General features: G+C 42.1%; 1 protein-coding gene across 5 annotated transcripts in view; it reads left to right on the top strand.

Annotated features, from left to right (window-relative positions):
• Positions 1-21,189, top strand: part of slco3a1a (solute carrier organic anion transporter family member 3A1a) — a 119,983-nt gene that overhangs the window by 48,632 nt on the left and 50,162 nt on the right. For 3 of the 5 annotated variants that reach the window (XM_053623230.1, XM_053623232.1, XM_053623233.1), the window contains exon 2: positions 7,862-8,318. In XM_053623230.1, the coding sequence (XP_053479205.1) occupies positions 7,862-8,318 (457 nt within the window). Of the gene's footprint in view, positions 1-6,355; positions 7,037-7,861; positions 8,319-21,189 lie in introns of those variants that run through there. The other 2 variants (XM_053623231.1, XM_053623229.1) reach the window with 1 other exon arrangement.

The raw sequence follows: 21,189 nt of genomic DNA, 5'->3' as shown, positions 1-21,189 counted from the left end.
TGAAAGTCCTTGGTAAGCTGTGGATCAAGTATATCCTGCCTGGGAACCCAGCACTGTTCCTCAGGTCCGTAACCCTCCCACTCGACCAAATACTCCAGCTTGCCCCTCCTGTGTCTCGAGTTGAGGATGTTCCTGACGCGGTAAGCCGGTTGTCCATCAATTTCCAGAGGGGTCGGGGGAGTTTCAGCTGGTACTTCGGTGGCTAGAGGACCGTTGACAACAGGTTTGAGATGTGATACGTGGAATGAAGGGGAGATGCAACTGTGTCGTGGCATTTCCAGACGGTAGGTGACGTCATTGACTCGCTTGAGGATCTTGAATGGTCCCGTGTACCTCGGTGCTAGTTTTTTACAGCCATGCGCTTGTCTCAAATCTTATGTGGACAACCACACCCGATCGCCGGGTTGGTAATCAGGGTGTTCCTTGCGGCGTCGATCTGCTTTGTGTTTGTACATGTCTGAGGTCTCCCTCAGGCGTCGGTGGGTGTCCGCCCAGACACACTCACTACGTTTGAACCAGTGGTCAACGGCCGGAGCTGCGGTGGGAGTTGCATTCTACGGGAACAGTGGGGGTTGGTAACCGAGCACGCACTGGAAGGGGGTGAGATTGGTAGCCGAATGACGTAGTGAGTTCTGGGCGTACTCGGCCCATGGCAAGAACTTGCTCCAATCCTCTGGGTTATTGGCACAAAACGTACGGAGAAATCGCCCCAGTTCCTGATTGACTCGTTCGGCTTGCCCATTGGCTTGTGGGTGATAACCCGAGGTGAGATTCACTGTCACTCCCATCTTCGTCATGAAGCTGGACCACACTCTGGAGGTAAACTGCGGGCCCCTGTCACTGACAATCTCCTCAGGAATGCCGTAATACCTGAACACATGCTGGAATAGAAGTTCGGCTGTCCTGAATGCAGTGGGGAGAGCGGGCAAGGGAATGAAACGTACGGACTTGGAGAACCGGTCCACTGCGACTAGAATTGTGGTATCTCCTTGGGATCTAGGCAGGTCTGTTACGAAATCTACAGATATGTGTGACCATGGGCGTTCGGGGATAGGTAAGGGCTTGAGCCTCCCAGCGGGGAGGGTCCGAGGTACTTTGTTCTGTGCGCACGATGAACAGGACTTCACCACCTTGTGTATGTCTCCTATCATATTGGGCCACCAGTATTTCTCTTCCAGGAGATGGTGTGTGCGTTGTGTACCTGGATGTCCCGTACCGAGTACCGTGTGTGCCCAGATGATGAGTTCTTGGCGGTACTCTTCGGGTACGAAGAGTTTGTCAGGAGGACACTTTACAGGTACTTGGGACTGGGGAACCTGTTCTAGTTCCGCGTCCAGCTCCCACTCTAGCGCACTGATAACACATGAAGGACGAATGATGTACTCCTCCTGCTCGTTGACCCGTTCCGTCTGATTGAGACGAGACAGAGCATCTGCTTTTGTGTTCTTGGACCCGGGTCTGTAGGATAACGTGAATTGAAATCTAGTGAAGAATAGGGCCCATCGGGCCTGGCGGGGTGTGAGTCGCTTTGCAGTGCGAAGGTACTCCAGGTTCTTATGGTCCGTGAAGATGACAAATGGATGTGTAGCCCCCTCTAACCAGTGTCTCCACTCCTCCAGCGCTAACTTAACTGCCAAGAGTTCCCGATTTCCCACATCGTAGTTTCTCTCGGCTGGGGAAAGCTTTCGCGAGAAGAAGGCCACCGGGTGAAGTTTTGGCTTCTCTCCAAATCGTTGGGACAGAATGGCTCCTACCCCGGTCTCTGACGCGTCCACCTCCACTATAAACGGTCTGGATGGGTCTGGATGTTTGATGAGGGGTGCAGTAGTGAAGGCTTTCTTGAGCTTGTCGAAGGCGGATTGGGCAGTTGAATTCCATGCCAGACGTTTGGGTTTCCCCTTTAGCAGGGATGTGAAGGGGTTGGCGACGGCACTGAAATTCCTGATAAATCTCCTGTAGAAGTTCGCAAACCCCAGAAACCTCTGTAGTTCCTTGATCGTCGTGGGTGTGGGCCAGCTTACTACCGCCTGGACCTTTTCTTGGTCCATGGAGATCCCCTCGGGGCTGATGACCTATCCCAGAAACGTGATGGTGGTTCTATGGAATTCACACTTCTCGGCTTTAACATATAACTGGTGACGGAGCAGTCGCTGTAGCACTCGGCGAACGTGGTGAACATGTTCTTCCCATGAGTCAGAGTATATCAGTATGTCGTCGATGTAGGCGATCACATGGCGTCCCAGCATGTCACGTAACACATCGTTAATTAAACATTGGAAGACCGAGGGGGCGTTAGAAAGCCCATACGGCATGACCAGATACTCGTAGTGGCCTGAAGTTGTGCTGAACCCAGTCTTCCATTCATCTCCCTCTCGGTTCCGGACCAGGTTGTATGCACTGCGTAAGTCCAGTTTCGTGAAGATGGTGGCCATGTGTAATTGTTCCAGAGCGGCTGGTACTAGAGGGAGTGGGTAGCGGTACTTGACGCAACATTGGTTTAGTCCTCGGTAGTCGATGCACGGTCATAAACCTCCTCCCTTCTTCTCCACGAAGAAAAATCCCGCGGATGCTGGAGAAGTGGATGGTCGTATATACCCTTGGTGCAACGCCTCCTGAATGTACTCTTCCATGGCTTTTTGCTCAGTGATCGTTAACGGGTAGACCCTCCCTCGTGGTGGTGTAGTGCCTGGGAGCAAATCAATAGCGCAGTCGTAATCACGGTGGGGAGGTAGTCCGCTCGCCTTCTTCCTACTGAATACCTCTATGAGGTCGTGGTAAACACTCTGGATCTGAACGTTATCTGCCTTATCTGGGCTTTCAATGGAGGTAGATGCTACGGAGATCACAGGGACTTGAAGACAGTGATTAATACAGTGAGCTGACCAGCGCGTGATTTCCCTTTGGTTCCATGAAATTTGGGGATTGTGATGTTCGAGCCAAGGGAGACCGAGAACCACTGGGTGCCGAGCCGTCACTATGACATGGAACGTGATCTTCTCCTGATGAAGGGCACTGGTTCGGAGGTTAACAGGTTCGGTGCAGTGGGTGATTAAGCCATCTCCTATGGGGGCCCCATCAATGGCTTGGACACGGCGGGGGGTGCAGAGAGGACGAACGGGGATGTTATATTGGCGTACGGTCTCTTGGTTAATGAAATTCCCTGCCGCTCCCGAGTCGATCAGCGCTTCTAAAACACAGGAAACACCTGAGTAACCCACTATAATGGGCAATACGAAGGCAGACTGAACAGAGTGCTGGGTAATGGGTTCGAAACTCACCCCTGCCTGAGATGGTCTGGCAGTTTTGGCTTCCCCTCGGGTAGAGCCCTGTTTGAGAGGGCATTGTTGCACGAAGTGGCCCTTCTCACCGCAGTAGAAACAACAGTGTTCGCGGCGCCGTCGTTCTCTTTCCTGCATGCTCACCCGAGTCTGTCCCAGCTGCATGGGTTCACTAGAGTGCTCAGGTGTCAGTGCTTCCGCCTCAACCTTAGCTACGTTGATGACTGAGTCGAGGGTCAAAAGATCATCGCGGCACGCCAGCTCCGTTAAGATGTCAGCATTTAATCCCCGGCGAAACATGGCTTTTAGAGCGGGGTCATTCCATCCGCTCCGGGCGGCGACCGTGCGAAATTCGAGGGCGTAATCCGCCACACTCCGTGATCCCTGCGCCATGGACAATAAGTCCTCCCCAGTCTCCCGGCTGTCTGGAGAGTGATCAAATACCGTGCGGAAGCGTGATGTCAACTGCTCAAACGTGCTGATACGGTTCCCTTCCTGTTCCCATTCCGCGGTAGCCCAGAGGAGAGCTTTCCCGGTTAAAAGTTCCATGAAGTGGATGATCTTCTGACTCTCCGTCATGTCTGGGTACGTGGAGAAAAACAGGGAGCACTGGAGTAAAAAACCCCGGCAGCGTGCGGGATCTCCATCATACTTCTCCGGCGCTGGAGTGGGAGGTAAGCGTGGGGTCGGCACCGTAGGAGGCTGCGCAGCTTGATTTAACCGAGCTACCTGCTCAGTTAGGTGGGCGAGACGGTGATCATGTTCGCTAAGCATCCGGCCATGTCCCTCGATGGCGTTCGGCCAACGATCTCCTGCTGCCTCCATTAATAGGCGAAGTATTTTGTCACCAACCTCGAGACGGTACGGAAGCAGGAGCGGGAGGCGGGTGAACAGCGTAGGATCGGGAAGTTCAAGAAGCGTAGTCGTAGAGTAGGCAAGGGTCAAGCGATCGGGCGAACAATACAAATGGGGATATCCAGAAAGCGTAGTCGAGACAGAAAGCAAGGGTCGAGGATCACAAGAAACAACGAACTAGACCGGCTTGGTAACGCAGCAAACTAGGCTACTGAGCGTATACTTCGCGCCGATTCTAGGTGGATGTCTTCTCTAAGTACTAGTGTGTGATTGGTGCCAGGTGTGTCTGATCAGAACTCCGGGGATGGGGAGCGCATGCGTGCCTGAGAAGTGAGTATTGCATCCTGGGAATTTGAGTTCTGATCAGACCGAGCTGTGACAGACTGAGGTGATGTTTGGTATAAAAGGTAACGTTGACATAAACAGTAAACTGAAGAAATTCATTTTCATTGACTCTGGGTATTCTGCTAAAGCTAGTGGCGTCGCATTACCTGCGGTCAACGTCATGTCTTATCGACTGGGAAACAGCTTATTGTTCCAGTTAGTAATAAAACACTAGTGTTCCATTTGAGACAATACTACCCTTCTAAAATTCATATACTAGACGGCATCGTACATAGTGCATAATGTAAGTGTATAGTATGTCATTTGGGACACAACTTTGGTCTGAACTCTCTGATGCGTGTTTTTAGAACAGAAGTAATGCACTGAGTAAAATACCCCGTGCCGCACGCAGACCAACTAATCGGTAATGAGATTCGTTGATAAAGCTTTTCATAATCGATTATTATCGAGTTGATTGATTACTTTTTGCAGCTCCAGTTGATAGGTTGTTAGGTTCCCACTAGCAAACTTCATGCTCTGTACGCTTTGTGCCTCTGCTGCTGTCACCTATTGTATATGAAGAGGAGAATTTATAATTAATATTAAATGGAAATTAAATGGAAATATTGCAAGCCAAAAATTGTCTTGCCAGTATTTTGCATTGTGATATTCGAGACATTTGAAATTCTATCTCATGCCTAATGGCCATGTAATGGGCTACTTTCATTCAGTCCTATGATGCATTTCCATTTTGAAATATTGGAACACTTTTACAATATGATGCCAACATATTGTTGGCATCATTGTTCAGTACATTTCTGGCAGCATTCATCAGTACAGTGAGATAGCCACTTGTTAGTTTTGTATAACTATTATTTCTATATGTATATAAGGTATTTACATAAAGCTAATATAATATAGGTATTTTCCTAGCTTTGTACTTTACTTGTGTATGTATTTGAAGCATACAGTTTGAAGCCTTTCTTCAGCTTGCTAAAAGGGGCTTTGCAAGTATTCTTACATATCTGTTGACCGTCGCTGATGTTCACCTTCAGGAACATTTGCAGTCTCCTCTTCAGGAGGTGAAACACATGCTCAGTTGGGTTAAGTTCTGGTGATTGACTTGGCCAGATTAAAACTTCCACTTTTCCCCTGATAATGTCCTTTGTTGTGTAGACAGTGTGCTTTGGGTCATTGTCTTGCTGCATGGAGAAATTCCTCCCAATTAGTTTGGATGCATTTCTCTGTAAAGTGGCAGACAGAATGTTTCTGTAGACTTCTGAATTCATTCTGCTACTACCATCATGAGTTACATCATCAATAAAGATTAGTGAGCCCATTCCAGAAGCAGTCATGCAAACCCAAGCCAGGACACTACCTCCACTGCGCTTGACTAATGAGCTTGTATGTTTTGAATCATGAGAAGATTCATTCTTTCTCCACATTTTGGCATTTCCAACATGTTGAGAGAGGTTAATCTTCCATTCTTTTGTGACTCATCCCTGTATTCCTTTGTGAATTCCAATCTGGCCTACTGATTCTTGCTGCTGCCAAGTGCATTGCATCTTATGGTATGGCCTCTGTATTTCTGCTATAAATGTCTTCTTTGAACGGTGAATTGTGATACCTTCACCCCTGCCCTGTGGAGATTGTTGCTGATGCCATTGACTGTTGTTGTGAGGTTTTTCTTCACAGCTCTCACAAAGTTCTGTCATCACCTGCTATTGTTTACCTTGGCTGACCTATTTGATGTCTGGTTTTTAGTACAACAGTAGTTTCTTTCTTTTTTAGGACATTCCAAATTGTTGTATTGTTATATCCAATGCTTGTACAATGACTCTGGTTTATTTACCCTCTTTTTCTCAGCTTCAAAATGGCTTGCTTTTCTCCCAAATCTCTCTGGTCTTCATGTTTGTTTATCCCTTTTAACAACAAATGCAGTCTTTACAGACAAAATCCAGGGCTCAATCCAAGAGTAGACATTCAGAGCTATCAATTGTTTAATCAGTTAATCAGGGCATACCTGGGCAACAAGAAACACCTGTCAGTCACATGTTTCAATATTTTTGGTCACTTGAAAAATGGGTGGGTTCAAACAATATGTTCCATGTTCTAAGTTGTTTAACACATCTAGATGTAAACATCAGGAAATGAATGCTGAAATACTTAGCTCTCAACTCATGTTCATCTTTTTATCTCAACACCAAATGTCTTCAATTTATATCAAAAACAAAAGAATTGGTCTTGCCATTCTGATACTTTCAGAGAGGACTTATGTTAAAAATATAACAGCTCACTCATTCATTCCCAGTAACCTCTTTATCATTATTACGGTGCTGGTGGACCTGGAACCTGTTTCGAGAACACCTGTTGCAGGGCACCACTCACACACTTTTTTGCACCTAGGGGCAATTTATCTTGGCCAGTTTGCCTACTGGCAAGATTTGGGAGGTGGGCCGAAACAGCAGAATCCAGAGGGAACCCACACAAATATGGGGAGAACATGTGAAACTCCACACAGACCATCACCTGACACCATGATTAGTCATGGACTCCACATTAATGGTCAAGCACTAAAGGTAACTGTTGTCATTCAGTCATGATAGTCACTTATCTGAACCTTTATAAGCAAGGAATTTCATGAAAGGGACCTTTACAAAACTTCACTATTGAAGTGAAATGAAGTTAAATGAAAGAACACAACAACGTGAAATTTGAAAGGTTTGGTCTAGGTTTAAACTGATATTATTTGAGTAATAAAAACTTGAGTTACACAAGTATTGAAGTACTTCAATAAGATTGATTTCTTTAAGCAATATTCAGTTACTGAGTTCTCATCACTTAATCTAGATAAGTAAATATGACATTAGTGATTTAATATGATGAGTTGTGAGTCATTTTATCTGGTCATTTACACTGTTTGTGCATGGTGGCTTAGTGGTTATCACTTTTTTTTATCTCTGGGATTGGGGATTTCGAATCCTGCATCTTTCAAAGTGTGTGGAGCTTACATGTTCTCCCAATGCCTTAGCGGTATGCTCCCCCAGTACAAAAACATGCACTGTAGGCTGATTGGCATTTCCAAATAGTCTGTAGTGTGTGAATGTGTGTGTGCTTGTGTCCAGAGTGTCCACTATCTTGTGCCCTGAGTTCCCTGGGATAGACTCCAGGCTCCCACGCAACTCTGTGTAAGATAAGCGGTATGGAAAAATGGATGGATTGCTGACTATCATACATTGTTAACTGTAAATATTCTTTACAAAGAATTAGTTATGGACTCTGGCAGGTGACAGAAGCAAAGAAAAAAGCATTGATATTTCTTACACATTTGAATATGTGAAGATTTCCATCTTAGTTCAATTATAAAAGTTAAATAAAGTAAAATTTTTATTTGCTTATTACAGGTGAGTGTCCTGACAACGCTGGAGCGCCGCTTTAACTTGCAGAGTGCTGATGTGGGTGTGATAGCCAGCAGCTTCGAGATTGGCAACCTGGCGCTCATCCTGTTTGTCAGCTATTTTGGTGCCAGAGCTCACCGACCACGTCTGATTGGCTGTGGTGGAATTGTCATGGCACTGGGTGCACTGCTATCTGCACTGCCTGAGTTCCTCACCAACCAGTATGAGTACAAAAGCACTAAAGTGTGGAGGAAAGAGCCAGGACGGGACATGTGCTCCAACATGTCAAGGAGAGATGTGGATGATGGTGGCCTATGCAGCAACAAAGCCAACACCAACATGATGTACCTGCTGCTGATTGGTGCCCAAGTTCTACTAGGTATTGGAGCGACGCCTGTACAGCCTCTGGGAGTGTCCTATATAGACGACCATGTGCAGAAAAAAGACTCGTCTCTCTATATTGGTTAGTCTATTTCCTGCTTCATTTTGTGTTTTGTGCTTGAAAGGGCACCTTGAAATGCCATCTTGAGCAAATAATTGCATTGTGCTAATGTTCCAATTAAGATTTTCTTCAGGCAGGTATAAAAAGGCATGTTATTGTTTACACATAATACAGAAAGTGAACAGTAAAAACTATATTTAAGAAAATGTTCAATATTCAGTAGCGATTCTCACATTGTGTCTCAATTATGAAGCATACAGTGGAATGTTAATAGCAAAGCTGATCCTACCACAGTACTCCGAAGGTTTTTTTCCGTAGGTCAAATTGTAACAGCAGGATTTGTTATGCAAGTATTACCAACAAAATCAAGCAACAAAAATTCAGGCAGCCAGGGAATACCAATCTGCTATTTTGCAAGTTCAAAAGCAAATTCAAAGAGTAGAAACATAAACGTATAGGATGCTACATTATTCTTTTCCATGCATTGAAATATAAAAATATTGAGTGGGGTTTTCTTCCTTTTTTTCCCCCATGAGGCTATTTTCCCCACTAACTATTCCACTATCTGTTGACTGTTACTGGTGTTCCACTGCATTAAAAACAGTTATAATAGCAAACCTCAGATAACTGTTGTGAATGTTTGTACCCAAATTGTTAACACCCTGCATTTTAACTTCAGGCTTTTTTTCTTTGAAGTCCTCATTTGTTATTGGCACCATGAGCACATGGAACAGAAGCTTCATTCCATTATGAAGTCACCATTGTTTATATTGGTCCAGACTGAATCACACTCACATTAAAAGGGCTTTAAATCAAACCTGAGTAATAACCCCCTAACAGCATGGCAGTAACGATTCCAGTGGTTTGTATTTCAGTATGGTTCTGTCAGTAATGATTTGCCTTTAAGCAAAGTCCAGGTCTCTCTCATTCTTTTTCTATTGATTAGTTGGCAGACTATTTATTTTCGATTAATCGGAGGTGGGGGGGGCAAACTTTCAGTACCATTTTTTTCATTTATTTAAAATAAAATCCACAAACTGAGTGTTACAAATATAAACTTCAGAAAAGAACCCAATACACACAGACACACACCAGAATATATATTATTAATTTAGGAGTGTAGTTTAATTCAGTGCTTTTTGTGCATCCATAAAAAGTAATGCATAAATACTTATATATGTGTATGTAAAATTTTATATATCAGTTTATATTGTATAATAGTATTTATGCATTACTTTTATGGATGCACAAAAAGCACTGAATTAAACTACACTCCTAAATTAATAATAAAAACTCAGTTTCACTGCACCTTGTGGTTTCTATTACTCGCTGCCTTTAGACATATTATTTTACTTCTGTTTACTTCTGTTCATAGCGTTTTAATTAGACATTACAGATCTTACTGGCGCTCCCACCACGTCTACACCAAGCGTGAGGAGCAACGCGGCCTCGTTACTAACAGGTCACTTACGTTATAATAAACAACAGAAGTTATACTGATACAGCATATAATGACAAAAAACTTAAATTAAACTAAACCTTTTAAACAACTCGCGACAGCATCACTGTCGTGTTCCGTGCTACACATAAACTCCACTTTATAAAGTTAGATCTTCTCCGCTGTGTTTAATATAAAATGCTCCCCTGCCTTAGAGGACTTAGAGGTTGCACACTTTCTTCCTCAGTCACTTGATGATTACTCCTCCGTCTGATGGTGACTGAGGTCATGTTGGGAATAAAAGATAACGGTGACAAACAGTAAACTGAAGAAAGTTATTGTCGGTGTCTCTGGGTATTCTGGATAGCGGAGTCGCATTACGTGTGTATGACATCATGCGCCACTGACTAGGAAGCGGTTAGTAAATACTAGGGAATACTTCCGGTTAGTAAAAAAACCCCACTAGTGTTCCATCTGAGATGATACTATCTTTCTAAAATTCATACACTAGATGGTAGAGTACAAAGTGCATAGTGTAAATGTATAGTACATCATTTGTGACACAACTTTAGTATTTACTCTCCCAAGCGTGTTTTCAGAAGAGAAGTAACGTAATGAGTAAATGGCCCATCCCGCGCGCAGACCATCTAATCGATGACGAGATTTGTTGACAATGATTTTCATAATTGATTATTATCGATTTTATCAATTAGTTGTTGCAGTTCTAGTGAAATGCATTGCATATGTTCTATGTATGTTCATCTCATCATTTATGCAGTTATCCAATCAGCCAATCATGTGGCGTTGTGGAAACAATCTTTCCAGCCTAAAAAGGTCAGTCAAAAACTTCAGAGGCAAAGGGTTTGTAGATGTCAAAAAGTAATCAAACTTTATTGAAACAATAAAGTGAGGCAGTCTGCAGAAAGTCTAAATTATGCAAACACACATGCCCTTTTATACCTTTCTGCAACAACGAGCTCATTTTAGGTGGGGTTTTACATTTTCTCATTAAAAAAAGACCAATCTTCTTTGCCACAATTAATTATTCATGTCTGTATGATATCTTACATTTGTGGCTCATGTGTAGTTAATTGATTTTTAGAAAGGTTTTATAAGGGCAAGGTTTTTTCTACTCTGTCTCAAATTCACCTCTACACCTTGAATTTCTGGCTCTCACCCGATTCACTTCCACTACCTTAATGATTTTCTGGCTTTTTTCCCAGCCTGATACTTGAGGCCTTACCTCAGCCTGATACTGGTTTGCAAGCTTCAAAGTGGTCTTAATTGGAAAGCAGTTTCAGCAAATGTCTAAATGCTAATTTATTGCTGTGCAGAAAGGTACAGGATGATACAGAAAAACAACTACTGTGCAGTAAGACACGGAATTCCTCTAACTCAGTACACAGATAGAATATAACTTGATTAGAAAGTGTTCTATGGTTTTAGATTATGTTTCTAAATATTGATTATAGCTATAGATTATGCTTTATTAATATATCCACATGTTAGTTATACATATTAGTTATGCTTTATCAATATATTCTATAGTGGCAGCAGTACAATGCATAAAAAGATGCAGATATAGGTCAAGAGCTTCAGTTAATGTTCACATCCAACATCAGAAAGTGTGATATCTCTTACTTTAACTGTGGTGTGGTTGTTTGTGCCAGATGTACTGGTTTGTGTATTCCAGAAGCTGCTGATCTCCTCAGAATTTCACACACAGCAGTCTCTACAGTTAAAAACACTGAATGAGCGGCAGTTCTGTTGGTGGCCATGCCTTGTTGATAGGACAGTTCAGAGGAAAATGGCCAGATTGGTTTAAGCTGCCAGGAAGGATATTGTAAATCAAATAATCACTCTTTACAACTGTGGTGAGCAGAAAAGCATCTTAGCATGCACAAAACATCAAATCTTGAGGTAGATGGGCTACAACAGCAGAAGACCACAGTGGGTTCAACTCCTGACAGCTAAGAACAGAAATCTGAGGCTATCATGGGCACAGACTCACCCAAACTGGACAGTTGAAAATTAGAAAAAAAAATCAACTGGCCTTTTTTCAGTCTTCAACTCTCCAGCAGTTTTCCGTGGGTTGACTCTGTGTAGCGTTTTCCTCACATCAGCTGTGATTAGACACAGCACCTGGTCATTGGTAAGAGGGGTGATCTTCCTCGCCATCACATCATTCTGCACCTCAAATTGAGTGTAAAAGTTGTTTATCACATCTGGAAGGGAGGCATCACTGTCATAGGCAGGTGATGTAGTCTAAGTGCCCTGCCACATGCACCACGTGTCGCAGCTATCCATGAAGTGTATGTGGATTTTCTGGGCGTGTGCGCTTTTTGCCTCTCTGATGGACCAGGACAGTTTGGCTCTTGCTATTCTAAGGTCTGCCTTGTCACCTGCCCTGAAGGCAGAGTCTTGAGTCCTTAGCAGTGCATGCACCTCTGTAGTCATCCATGGCTTCTGGTTGGAGCATGTGGTGATGGTCTTGGAGACAGTGAGGTCATCCATGCACATACTGATGTAGCTGGTCACTGATGTTGTGTATTCCAAGTTGGTGCAGTTGCTGTCGGTTTCAGCCTCCCTGAACATGTGCCAGTCAGTGTGCTCAAAACAGTCTTGAAGAGCAGAAATGACTCCTGCTGGCCAGGTTTTCACTTGCTTCAAAACTGGTTTGGAGCATCTGACGAGCGGTCTGTATGCTGGGATTAGCAAAATCGAGATGTGGTCTGAGTAGCTGAGGTGGGGGCGGGTCTCTGCCAGGGATGTTTGTGTAAACAAGTTTGCTGCTCTCATTGCAAAATTCACATGTTGATGGAATTTAGAGAGCACTGATTTCAGATTTGCATGGTTGAAATCTCCAGTGATGATAAACAGTGGTGTGTGTTCTGCAGTTAGCTAATAGCCCCATACAGTTCACCGAGCGCATGCTTAGCATTAACACTGGGGGGAATGTATACTCCAATAGGACAGTGGTGAATTCCCGTGGTAAATAAAATGATCTGCAACTAACAGTCACAAACTCCACCAGCGATGAGCAGTAACTAGAAACTAGCACAGAGTTCTCGCACCATTGTGTTAATGTAAACACACAAGCCACCTCTGTGAACCTTACCACACAGATCTGCATTTCTGTCGGCACGAAACGAGGCAAGCCCATCTAGATGAATGCCGCCATCCAGAAATCTGTCACTGAGCCACTGCTAAATTCACGCTGCATTGTCTGCTGGAGTCAGATGTAGTCCAATTTATTGTCCAGGGAGCAGACATTGGAGAGCAGGATGGACGGGAGAGCTAGGCAGCTAGAGTTTGTTTTTAGCCTAGCATGGACCCCTGCCCTTTTGCCACACTTCCGCTTCCTGAAACACCGTTTATGATGTCCCCTCCCCCAGCTACCGAGGACTGGAGGTCTGGTCCCCGCAACAAGCTGAGATTGCGTAGCTTCTCCAGCAGATCATCATGCATGATTTCTGTATTTTAGTAGTGTCTGGTGTTGGTAGACACGAACACCGGTTGCTCCATGTGATACTGCCTCACTGCCATCTTGGATCTTTATCTTCATCTCTGATCTCTCTCATTAACAAGGTGTTTCAGCTTGCAGACCCTCTGCACATATGATGTTTTTTGGTTTTTCGCACCATTTTGTGTAAACTCTAGAGACTATTGTGTGCGAAATTCCCAGGATATAAGCAGGTTCTGAAATACTCAAACCAGCCCATCTGGCAAAACAACCATGCAAATTTTCCCTATTCTGATGTTTGAAATGAACATTACCTGAAGCTCTTGACCTATATCTGCATGATTGTATGCATTGTGCTGCTGCCACATGATTTACTGATTAGATAACTATATAAACAATCAGGTGTACGGTTGTTACTATTAAAGTGGACGGTGAGTGTATGTATGCTCTATATCTTGTTGCATGGCTTAAGAACACTCTTTACTCTGCTGTTGCCACTTATAGACTTAAAAGCCATCAAAGACACAAGTGCAAGACTGTTTTAGGGAATAAGTGGTAGCATACTAGTGTCTATTCCCACACAGTGAGTTGCAGTCTTATCTCAGATAATCTAACCTGCAGTCTTTACCAAAGCTCACAGTTTTCCCAACTATGATTTTTTAAAAACTTCTTGTGCATGCCTCCTCTTTGATGGAAAAATAGATATATGTTTAACAAAATAACACATATTGCTAGTCCAAAGTAAGGGCACAGAGAAAAAATGAGTATTGGCATGGAAAAACACATGTTCGAGGTTTCTCTAGTAATCATACAATTGCAGACATGTAGCTGAGTTAATGGTTAAGGACCAAAGTAGTGGATGTTTGGCTGTCTTGGGATTTGAAGTCAACCAAATAAAAAAACAACTCTTTTAAGGCAACGTGATGCTGCTTTGTTGACCTGGACCACCCATCAATTCTAATATTGCAGACTGAGATTCATGGCATGTTGTCATCCGAGAAGTAGGGCTGCACAATTATGACAAAAAAATCATAACTGCCGATTATTCCCATGAAATTAGGATTCTTCCGTCATTAGGAAACCTATTGTTATTGTTAGTATTCTTATTATTATTAGGGCCCGAGCACTGCTGGTGTGAAGCCCTATTGGATCTGCTCCGTTTATTACCTCCCCGAGCAACACTGGTGCGAAGCCCTATTGGATCTGCTCCGTTTCTTCTTCTTCTTCTTTTCCGAAATGAATCGCATTTTAGAGGGCCTAAACATAGCTGAAAAGTTACAAACTTTGCAGACATGTCAGAACATGTCAAATGCAAAAAAGTGCTAAAAAAAAATGGAACTGCATGCCCCTGGCAGAGCAGCACCAACGTGCAGCCGTGCGAGGGCCCTTTCATCGCTGCTTTCAGCTTTAATTAGGGCCTGAGCACCGAAGGTGCCACGCCTCTGGTCCAAACCAGAGGGCTCATGCACCGGAGGTGCAGGGCCCTATTGTTTTTCCGGTGTTTAGTATAATTTTTTTTTTTCATGCATTCGTGTGATTTTAAGGGCCTAAACATACCCGAAAACTCACAAAACTTGGCAGACGCATCAGAAACTTGGAAAATGTAATAGTTCTGTAGGGCGTGGGCATGGGCGTGGTCGAGGAGCTCCATAGCACCCCCGAATGCAGGCAATGGTCGGGATAAAGTTGGTCCAATGTGCACGAGATTTACCACGGTCATTGCTCTCATCAAGTGCGACAAAGTTCACATGGTTGTATCTGACTCCGCCCAACAGGAAGTCGGCCATGCTGGATGAAATGTTGGATTTTCAAAGTTTCCCGTGGTGTTTTGAGAGACTTAAGATGGCTGAAAATCCATGAAACTTTACATATGCATTTGTCCTATGACATTAATTGATGTGATGTTGCATTTTATCATAGTTGTGCCTCATCGGCTCCATAAAATCCACGAGATTTTATTCACATCTTGTGTTTCCATCAAGCGTTTTTTTAATATGTGATATCCCAAAACTCGCATCAAAATACACATGGATGGAAGCATGGTTACTGATCATGATCTCTCTCTCTCTCTCTCTGTGTGTGTGTGTGTGTGTGTGTGTGTGAGAGAGTTAAAGGTACAGATAGGAACAGTCTGGCTGCGCTGTTGCACACCTAAAGTATATGTTAATCATAGGGCATTATTTTAAAAGTTCACACAGCTGTTGTTATTTTTCATTTAGTAGATAATTTAACATGCTATGCTAACATAAAAAATGTTAATATTATGTGACTTACACTTTAGACTCAATGTTGTCTGTTTTTGTTCTATTTCACCAGCAAAAATAGTTCCAAATTTTGCCACAGCAGGTCCTGCTCATTTTTTCCTTCTAATTTCTTTTGTTCAAATGGGATACTTATTTATGTTATTTATTTTCAAAATGGAGACTTTTTTACACATACTTCCATTAAAAAAAAAATGGTTTCAAGTTTCAATTCTAATAGTCTGGTGAACACATTGGCGACTGATGAATGGGTGCTGGTTCAGTTCACAAATGGGTTATAATTTGTTGAAGTTTTAAAAAAAAATCCATTAAGTCTTTAAAGTTTAGGGAAAAAGGTTTAAACTGTAGAGAAAAAGTGATTGTGATGATTTAATTGTAAATTACAAGGCAGGGGTCTGTATTGTGCAATGCATAATACTAAAGATTAAGCAGACAATTACTCTCTTGTAGCCAATATATATACCTGGATGGAATTAACCTGCTGATCCATAAATACATGGTCTTGTGGCTGAATGAGCACAAATCCCCATAGCCACATAAACATTTTTTTTTTAAAAGGAGACTGTTATAACAGCTAAAAGGGGGACCAACTCTGTGTTAATGCTCATGGTTTTGGAATGGGCACATATGGTTTAATGGTCAGGTGTTCACATACTTTTGGCCATGTAGTGTATATAGTAAGTGCATCCATTTAAACCTGTATTTGTTCAGTGCATTTCAATATGGATTCCTGAAATCTTGCTGCTGATACTGATTTTCTGGTAGTACAATTTTCAGCAACTTTGGTGATTTAGTTTTATAGATGGTTTAGAGATGGCCCTCTTTAGAGCTAGCCCTGCACATATCACACCATTTCACCACTTATCTGCTCTTCATCTGCCGCTACTACAGGTTCATCTGTATGCAAAATCTTCATTTTTCAGGAAGAACATACTGGTTTGTCAAATAAATATTTTTTCAAAAGAGATGTTTTATTTCTTGGCTGGTACTGGAGTTATGACTGAAACTACTGATATGATTTAATCAACAAGATAATGTCAATAAAATCCTGTTTATTTAAATGAAGTTTAAAATAATTGCGCTGTGTTTATATTTCATATTTGGTTTAACAAGCCATTCTAGACAGCTTCTAGCACTAGGCTAAATGATTTTAATATTTCAGTCATATTAACAAAAAAAAAGCTATACCTACATACCATTCTAGCTGGGCAGCTGTGAGATTTACATTAATGAAGCAAAACCGACAAAAATGCCCAATGCTCACCGTGCAAGTTGTGGGTTTTTCAGGAGTGTGTGGTATGCGTGCTGCCAGTCTGCCCACATTACGGCTGGCTGGTTAGCATTCCAACCTCAGTGTGTAATCATGACTCCGTGCCTGCAGTGCTCTCTTTCATGTAAACCAGACACACATACAGTAAACCATGGACTGAGGGTGTGTGCTACTACTAAAACCTTCACAAATGCAGTGAAAACTAATAATTATTATATGTTTATGTGGATATCCATAATCACAAAGTCCCTGCACCCTTTTTTCCACTGTGTGGATTAATCTCATAGCTGTGAATTCCAAGTCAGTACACATTCAGAGAGAATTGAAGGGTGAGTCTCGGTTTGAGACTCACCCTTCAATTCTCTCTGAATGTGTACTCTCTCTCTGAATTCACAGCTATGAGATTAATCTACACAGTGGAAAGAGGGTGCAGCAGAATTCTTCCGCAAGTCAGTAGCAATTACATTTTTCTACCAAAGTGTGAAAAAAATCATACATCCTGTAGCTTTAATAATAAGAATGATGCTTGCTGCTGAAGAACACACTTTGAAAGATGCAAATTTGTCTTCTTTTAATCATCCAAAAGGCCACTTTATCAGTGCAAGAAAAGGACCCATAGTGATGTGTGAACAATGTGACCCATTCATGCTGTTGAAAACACATGACTAGCCTGCAGCTTGGGTATTATGCTGATTAGTTGGCTTTGTGCCATTGCTCAGTACAACACTGTTCTCCCATGCCATGTCTTATTCTTCTCAGTATGGCTGCTGAATTAATCGAAATTCTAATTATGATTACAATTACGGGTGCCACGCTTACATAATCATTAAAAGTCACAATTACAGATGTCCACTTGTGTTATTCTGCATCTGTAAGAGATATGTTTAGAGCATGTTATGTTGTGAGAGGCAAATCACAACTTTTTTCTGTAGGCGTGTCAACAACCTGATGATCCACTGCTGCATGTCTTACGTTTCATCTCATTACATAATTTGCAAAGTGTTGCTCAGAATCAAGCATTATTACCGAAACGAAAAGCATCATCTGTGGTGTGGAATTATTTTGGATTCACTAGAGATGATGTCAAACAGCACTTTACTGTGCAATTTATGTCGAACAACTCTTTCTGCACCAACCAGCAACACCACAAATTTATTTAACAATCTAAACTTCAACCACAGTGCAATACGAGGAGTGTCTTAGCGTGAAGGAAAAAGCACCAAGTCATGTGAGAACTGCTACACAGACACTCATCACGGAATTATTGTTTAGTGCTTCCACATAACTGGCAGGTTTCCGAAGGCAAGTGGAGATATGCAGCGATCACCTATTTCATTGCAAAAGACATGGTGTCAATTAATACGTTTTTTTCCATATTTTTGCTTTTAATTTTTATTTAAAGAATAAATGTCTTTATTGTTTAACCTTTTGAGCCTTTGTTTAAAAAAATTCACAAAAATACATGTATGTATCTATATATGTGTGTGTATATGTGTATATATAATGTGTGAGTGTATATATGTATGTTTGTGTGTATATATATATATATATATATATATATATATATATATATATATATATATATATAATGTATATATAATGTATATATGTGTGTGTGTGCGTGTGCGTGTGTGTATACAGTGCATCTGGAAAGTATTCACAGTGCTTCACTTTTCCCACATTTTGTCATGTTATAGTCTTATTCCAAACTGGATTAAATTAATTATTTTCCTTAAAATTCTACAAACAATACCCCATAATGACAATGTGAAAGAAGTTTGTTTGAAATCTTTGCAAATTTATTAAAAAAAAAAAAGGGACATTTACATGTGTAGTTAATGTTAATGTTAATGAGTTAATATCATCAAAAAAAAGGTTTATGTTAGGCCTATATATATTACCAATTTGATGTTCAGTGATGAAGTAGAAATGTGGTGAGTGAGTGTGAAGCCTAACAAGAGGTTTTTTAGAATTCAGTCAATGTTAATATGAATTAATAATTAATAACATAATTTAGTTAATGTGTTAATGTTAATTTGAGTAATGTGTTTTCTCTTTGAGACCAGTTACTGTGAAACAACTTGTTCAAATGGAGAGAATAAAGTTTTTATTCGCACTTCCTCCAGAATTGTGGAATCAATTATTAATTTAATAGAAGGCATAAAAGGCATCGGTATCGGCTATCGGTATCAGCTGAGAAATTTAATATCAGTGCATCTGTAATATATATATATATATATATATATATATATATATATATATATATATATACACATACACGTTATGTATATATATATATATATATATATATATATGTGTATAAATATATATATATATATATATATATATATATATATATATATATATATATATATACACACACACACACACACACACGGGCGACATTTCGCAGAAATTTTAAGCAAACGTGTTTAAGTATCAAAACAAAGGCATACCTTAGTGAAGAGCTAAATGGCGGCAAACAGGCGCGGCATCAAAGTGATTAACTGTTTTATCTAAATCCACATGAATGGCCCATTCAATGTTCAGTACTGCAATGTTCAGTACTGCAATGTCCGAGAGTCTCTCTTGTCTCATGGTGTTTCTCATGTATGTTTTCAGTCGACGCAAGCCAGAAAAATTTCTTTCACACAATTTCTTTCATCGGCACAGTCAAGAATAACTTAACAAGGTTGCCAGCGTTTACAAGACTGTGGACTAGCTTTGACTCTCTGAACAGTGACACTCGTTGTTCAAAACTCGCTTCTCCAGTTGACATAGCCTTGAAAAGTGAGAATTCTGCGTTCGTCTCCTCTTCTGGAAATCCATAGTGACAACAAATATATGTCAGGTCCTCATCGGTGTCCATATTAGAGCTGAGGATGTGATTAAGTGCAGTCAAAATATTAATGTCATTTTCCTGAAATCGCTCACAGATCTCTTTAATAGTGTTGTTCAGTACGATGATATGCAATTCCTTGTAATAGTCCTGAGGCTGAGGCTGAATTTGGTCCAGGCACTGTTGCTTTGGTTGTTCCCCTCCATGGACGTTGTGGGCCGCGGTAGTTGTTCTTATCGCACAACTCGACTGTGAACTCCCAAAGCTGCTGAAAGTGATGATCAGTTCTCATTGCTAAAAGAGCAGAGATTGTGGAAGATGCTAGGCTTTTTACACGGGCATCATGTAAGGTGGATGACTGTAACGCTTTGGACAGTACATTGCACTGTATGAGAATTCGTCGCATCAAAATACAAGGTAACAAAAAGTGAAAATCTGTCACAGATGTCAGCAGACTACTTGCTTGTCCCCCGACTCGCACATAGTTTTCAGAAATTTCACTAAGAGTGTCAACGATAGAATCAAACTTATCAAGTATGGCCTTGAGAGCCTCTGCGCGGCAGCTCCATCTTGTGTCGCTTAGAGATTTCGTGTGGTAGATTTACCTGAAAAGTCACTGCTCCGTTCTCGTAAAGACTCAAAAACTGCATGTCTTTTTGCTGACCCCTCGATGAAGTTATAGAGGGATTGAACATTGGTCAGCATGTGTCTCACAGCTGTATTGGTGCGACAGACATCCACAATGCAGAGGTTGAGGATATGCGAGTGACAATGGACGTACATCGCCAGTGGATTTTCTCTTAAAATGCGGGTAGCTACACCACGGTAGGTTCCTTGAATACTTGCTGCACCATTAACATTGCGCTCTCGATTCGAATTCGGTGTTCGATGGAGTAAGACGCGAAGTTGGAGGCTCCTGCTGATTTCGATTAAAATTGTAATTAATTAGTGCTTTTTGGTCATATAATATATTTTGACTTATTCTACTTCGTTTCCTTATTTGCACTTTTAACTTTGTGGCACGTTAAGATGTCTGGAAAGAACACGAAAACCCGTGGTAGCATTCAGACACGACTGAGACCTGGTGTGCGCGCCATGAGCGAGTCCCCTTCTCCCCCTGAATCCGCGTCCCTGAGCAGTGACCCTGACTTTGCCGCACTCAAGCTTGAGTTGCTGGCTTCACTGAGGAAGGACATTGCTGATATTTTTAAAAAGGAGTTTCAGGCGATGTTCAGGGATGCGCTGTCTACTATCCAGCTTGACCTGAAAACATAGCAGGCTAGTGATAAAGTCGCTACCGAGGCTACCATATCAACACTGAAAGGTACTGTTGGGGAAATGCAGCACGCGCTCTCTGGTTGCACCGATGACATAGTTCATATGAAGACTACTATCGAGTCTCTCACTGCGACCGTGACTCAATTAGAGAATAAATGTGAGGATTTGGAGTCAAGGTCACGGCGCAATAACGTTAGGATAGTGGGAGTTCCAGAGGGCGCTGACACCTGTACAACTGCTGCTGTAGTGGCCTTGTTAAAGGAGGCGTTTGGTCTGGAGAAGGAGCCGGTTTTGGACCGGTCCCACCGGACCCTTCAGCCGAAGCCCAAGCCTGGTGAACGAC

The sequence above is a fragment of the Ictalurus furcatus genome, chromosome 4 (assembly GCF_023375685.1).
Source record: "Ictalurus furcatus strain D&B chromosome 4, Billie_1.0, whole genome shotgun sequence".
Classification (NCBI taxonomy): domain Eukaryota; kingdom Metazoa; phylum Chordata; class Actinopteri; order Siluriformes; family Ictaluridae; genus Ictalurus; species Ictalurus furcatus.
Note: the sequence above shows the minus strand (reverse complement) of the source record. Positions and strands in the feature narration are given on the sequence as shown.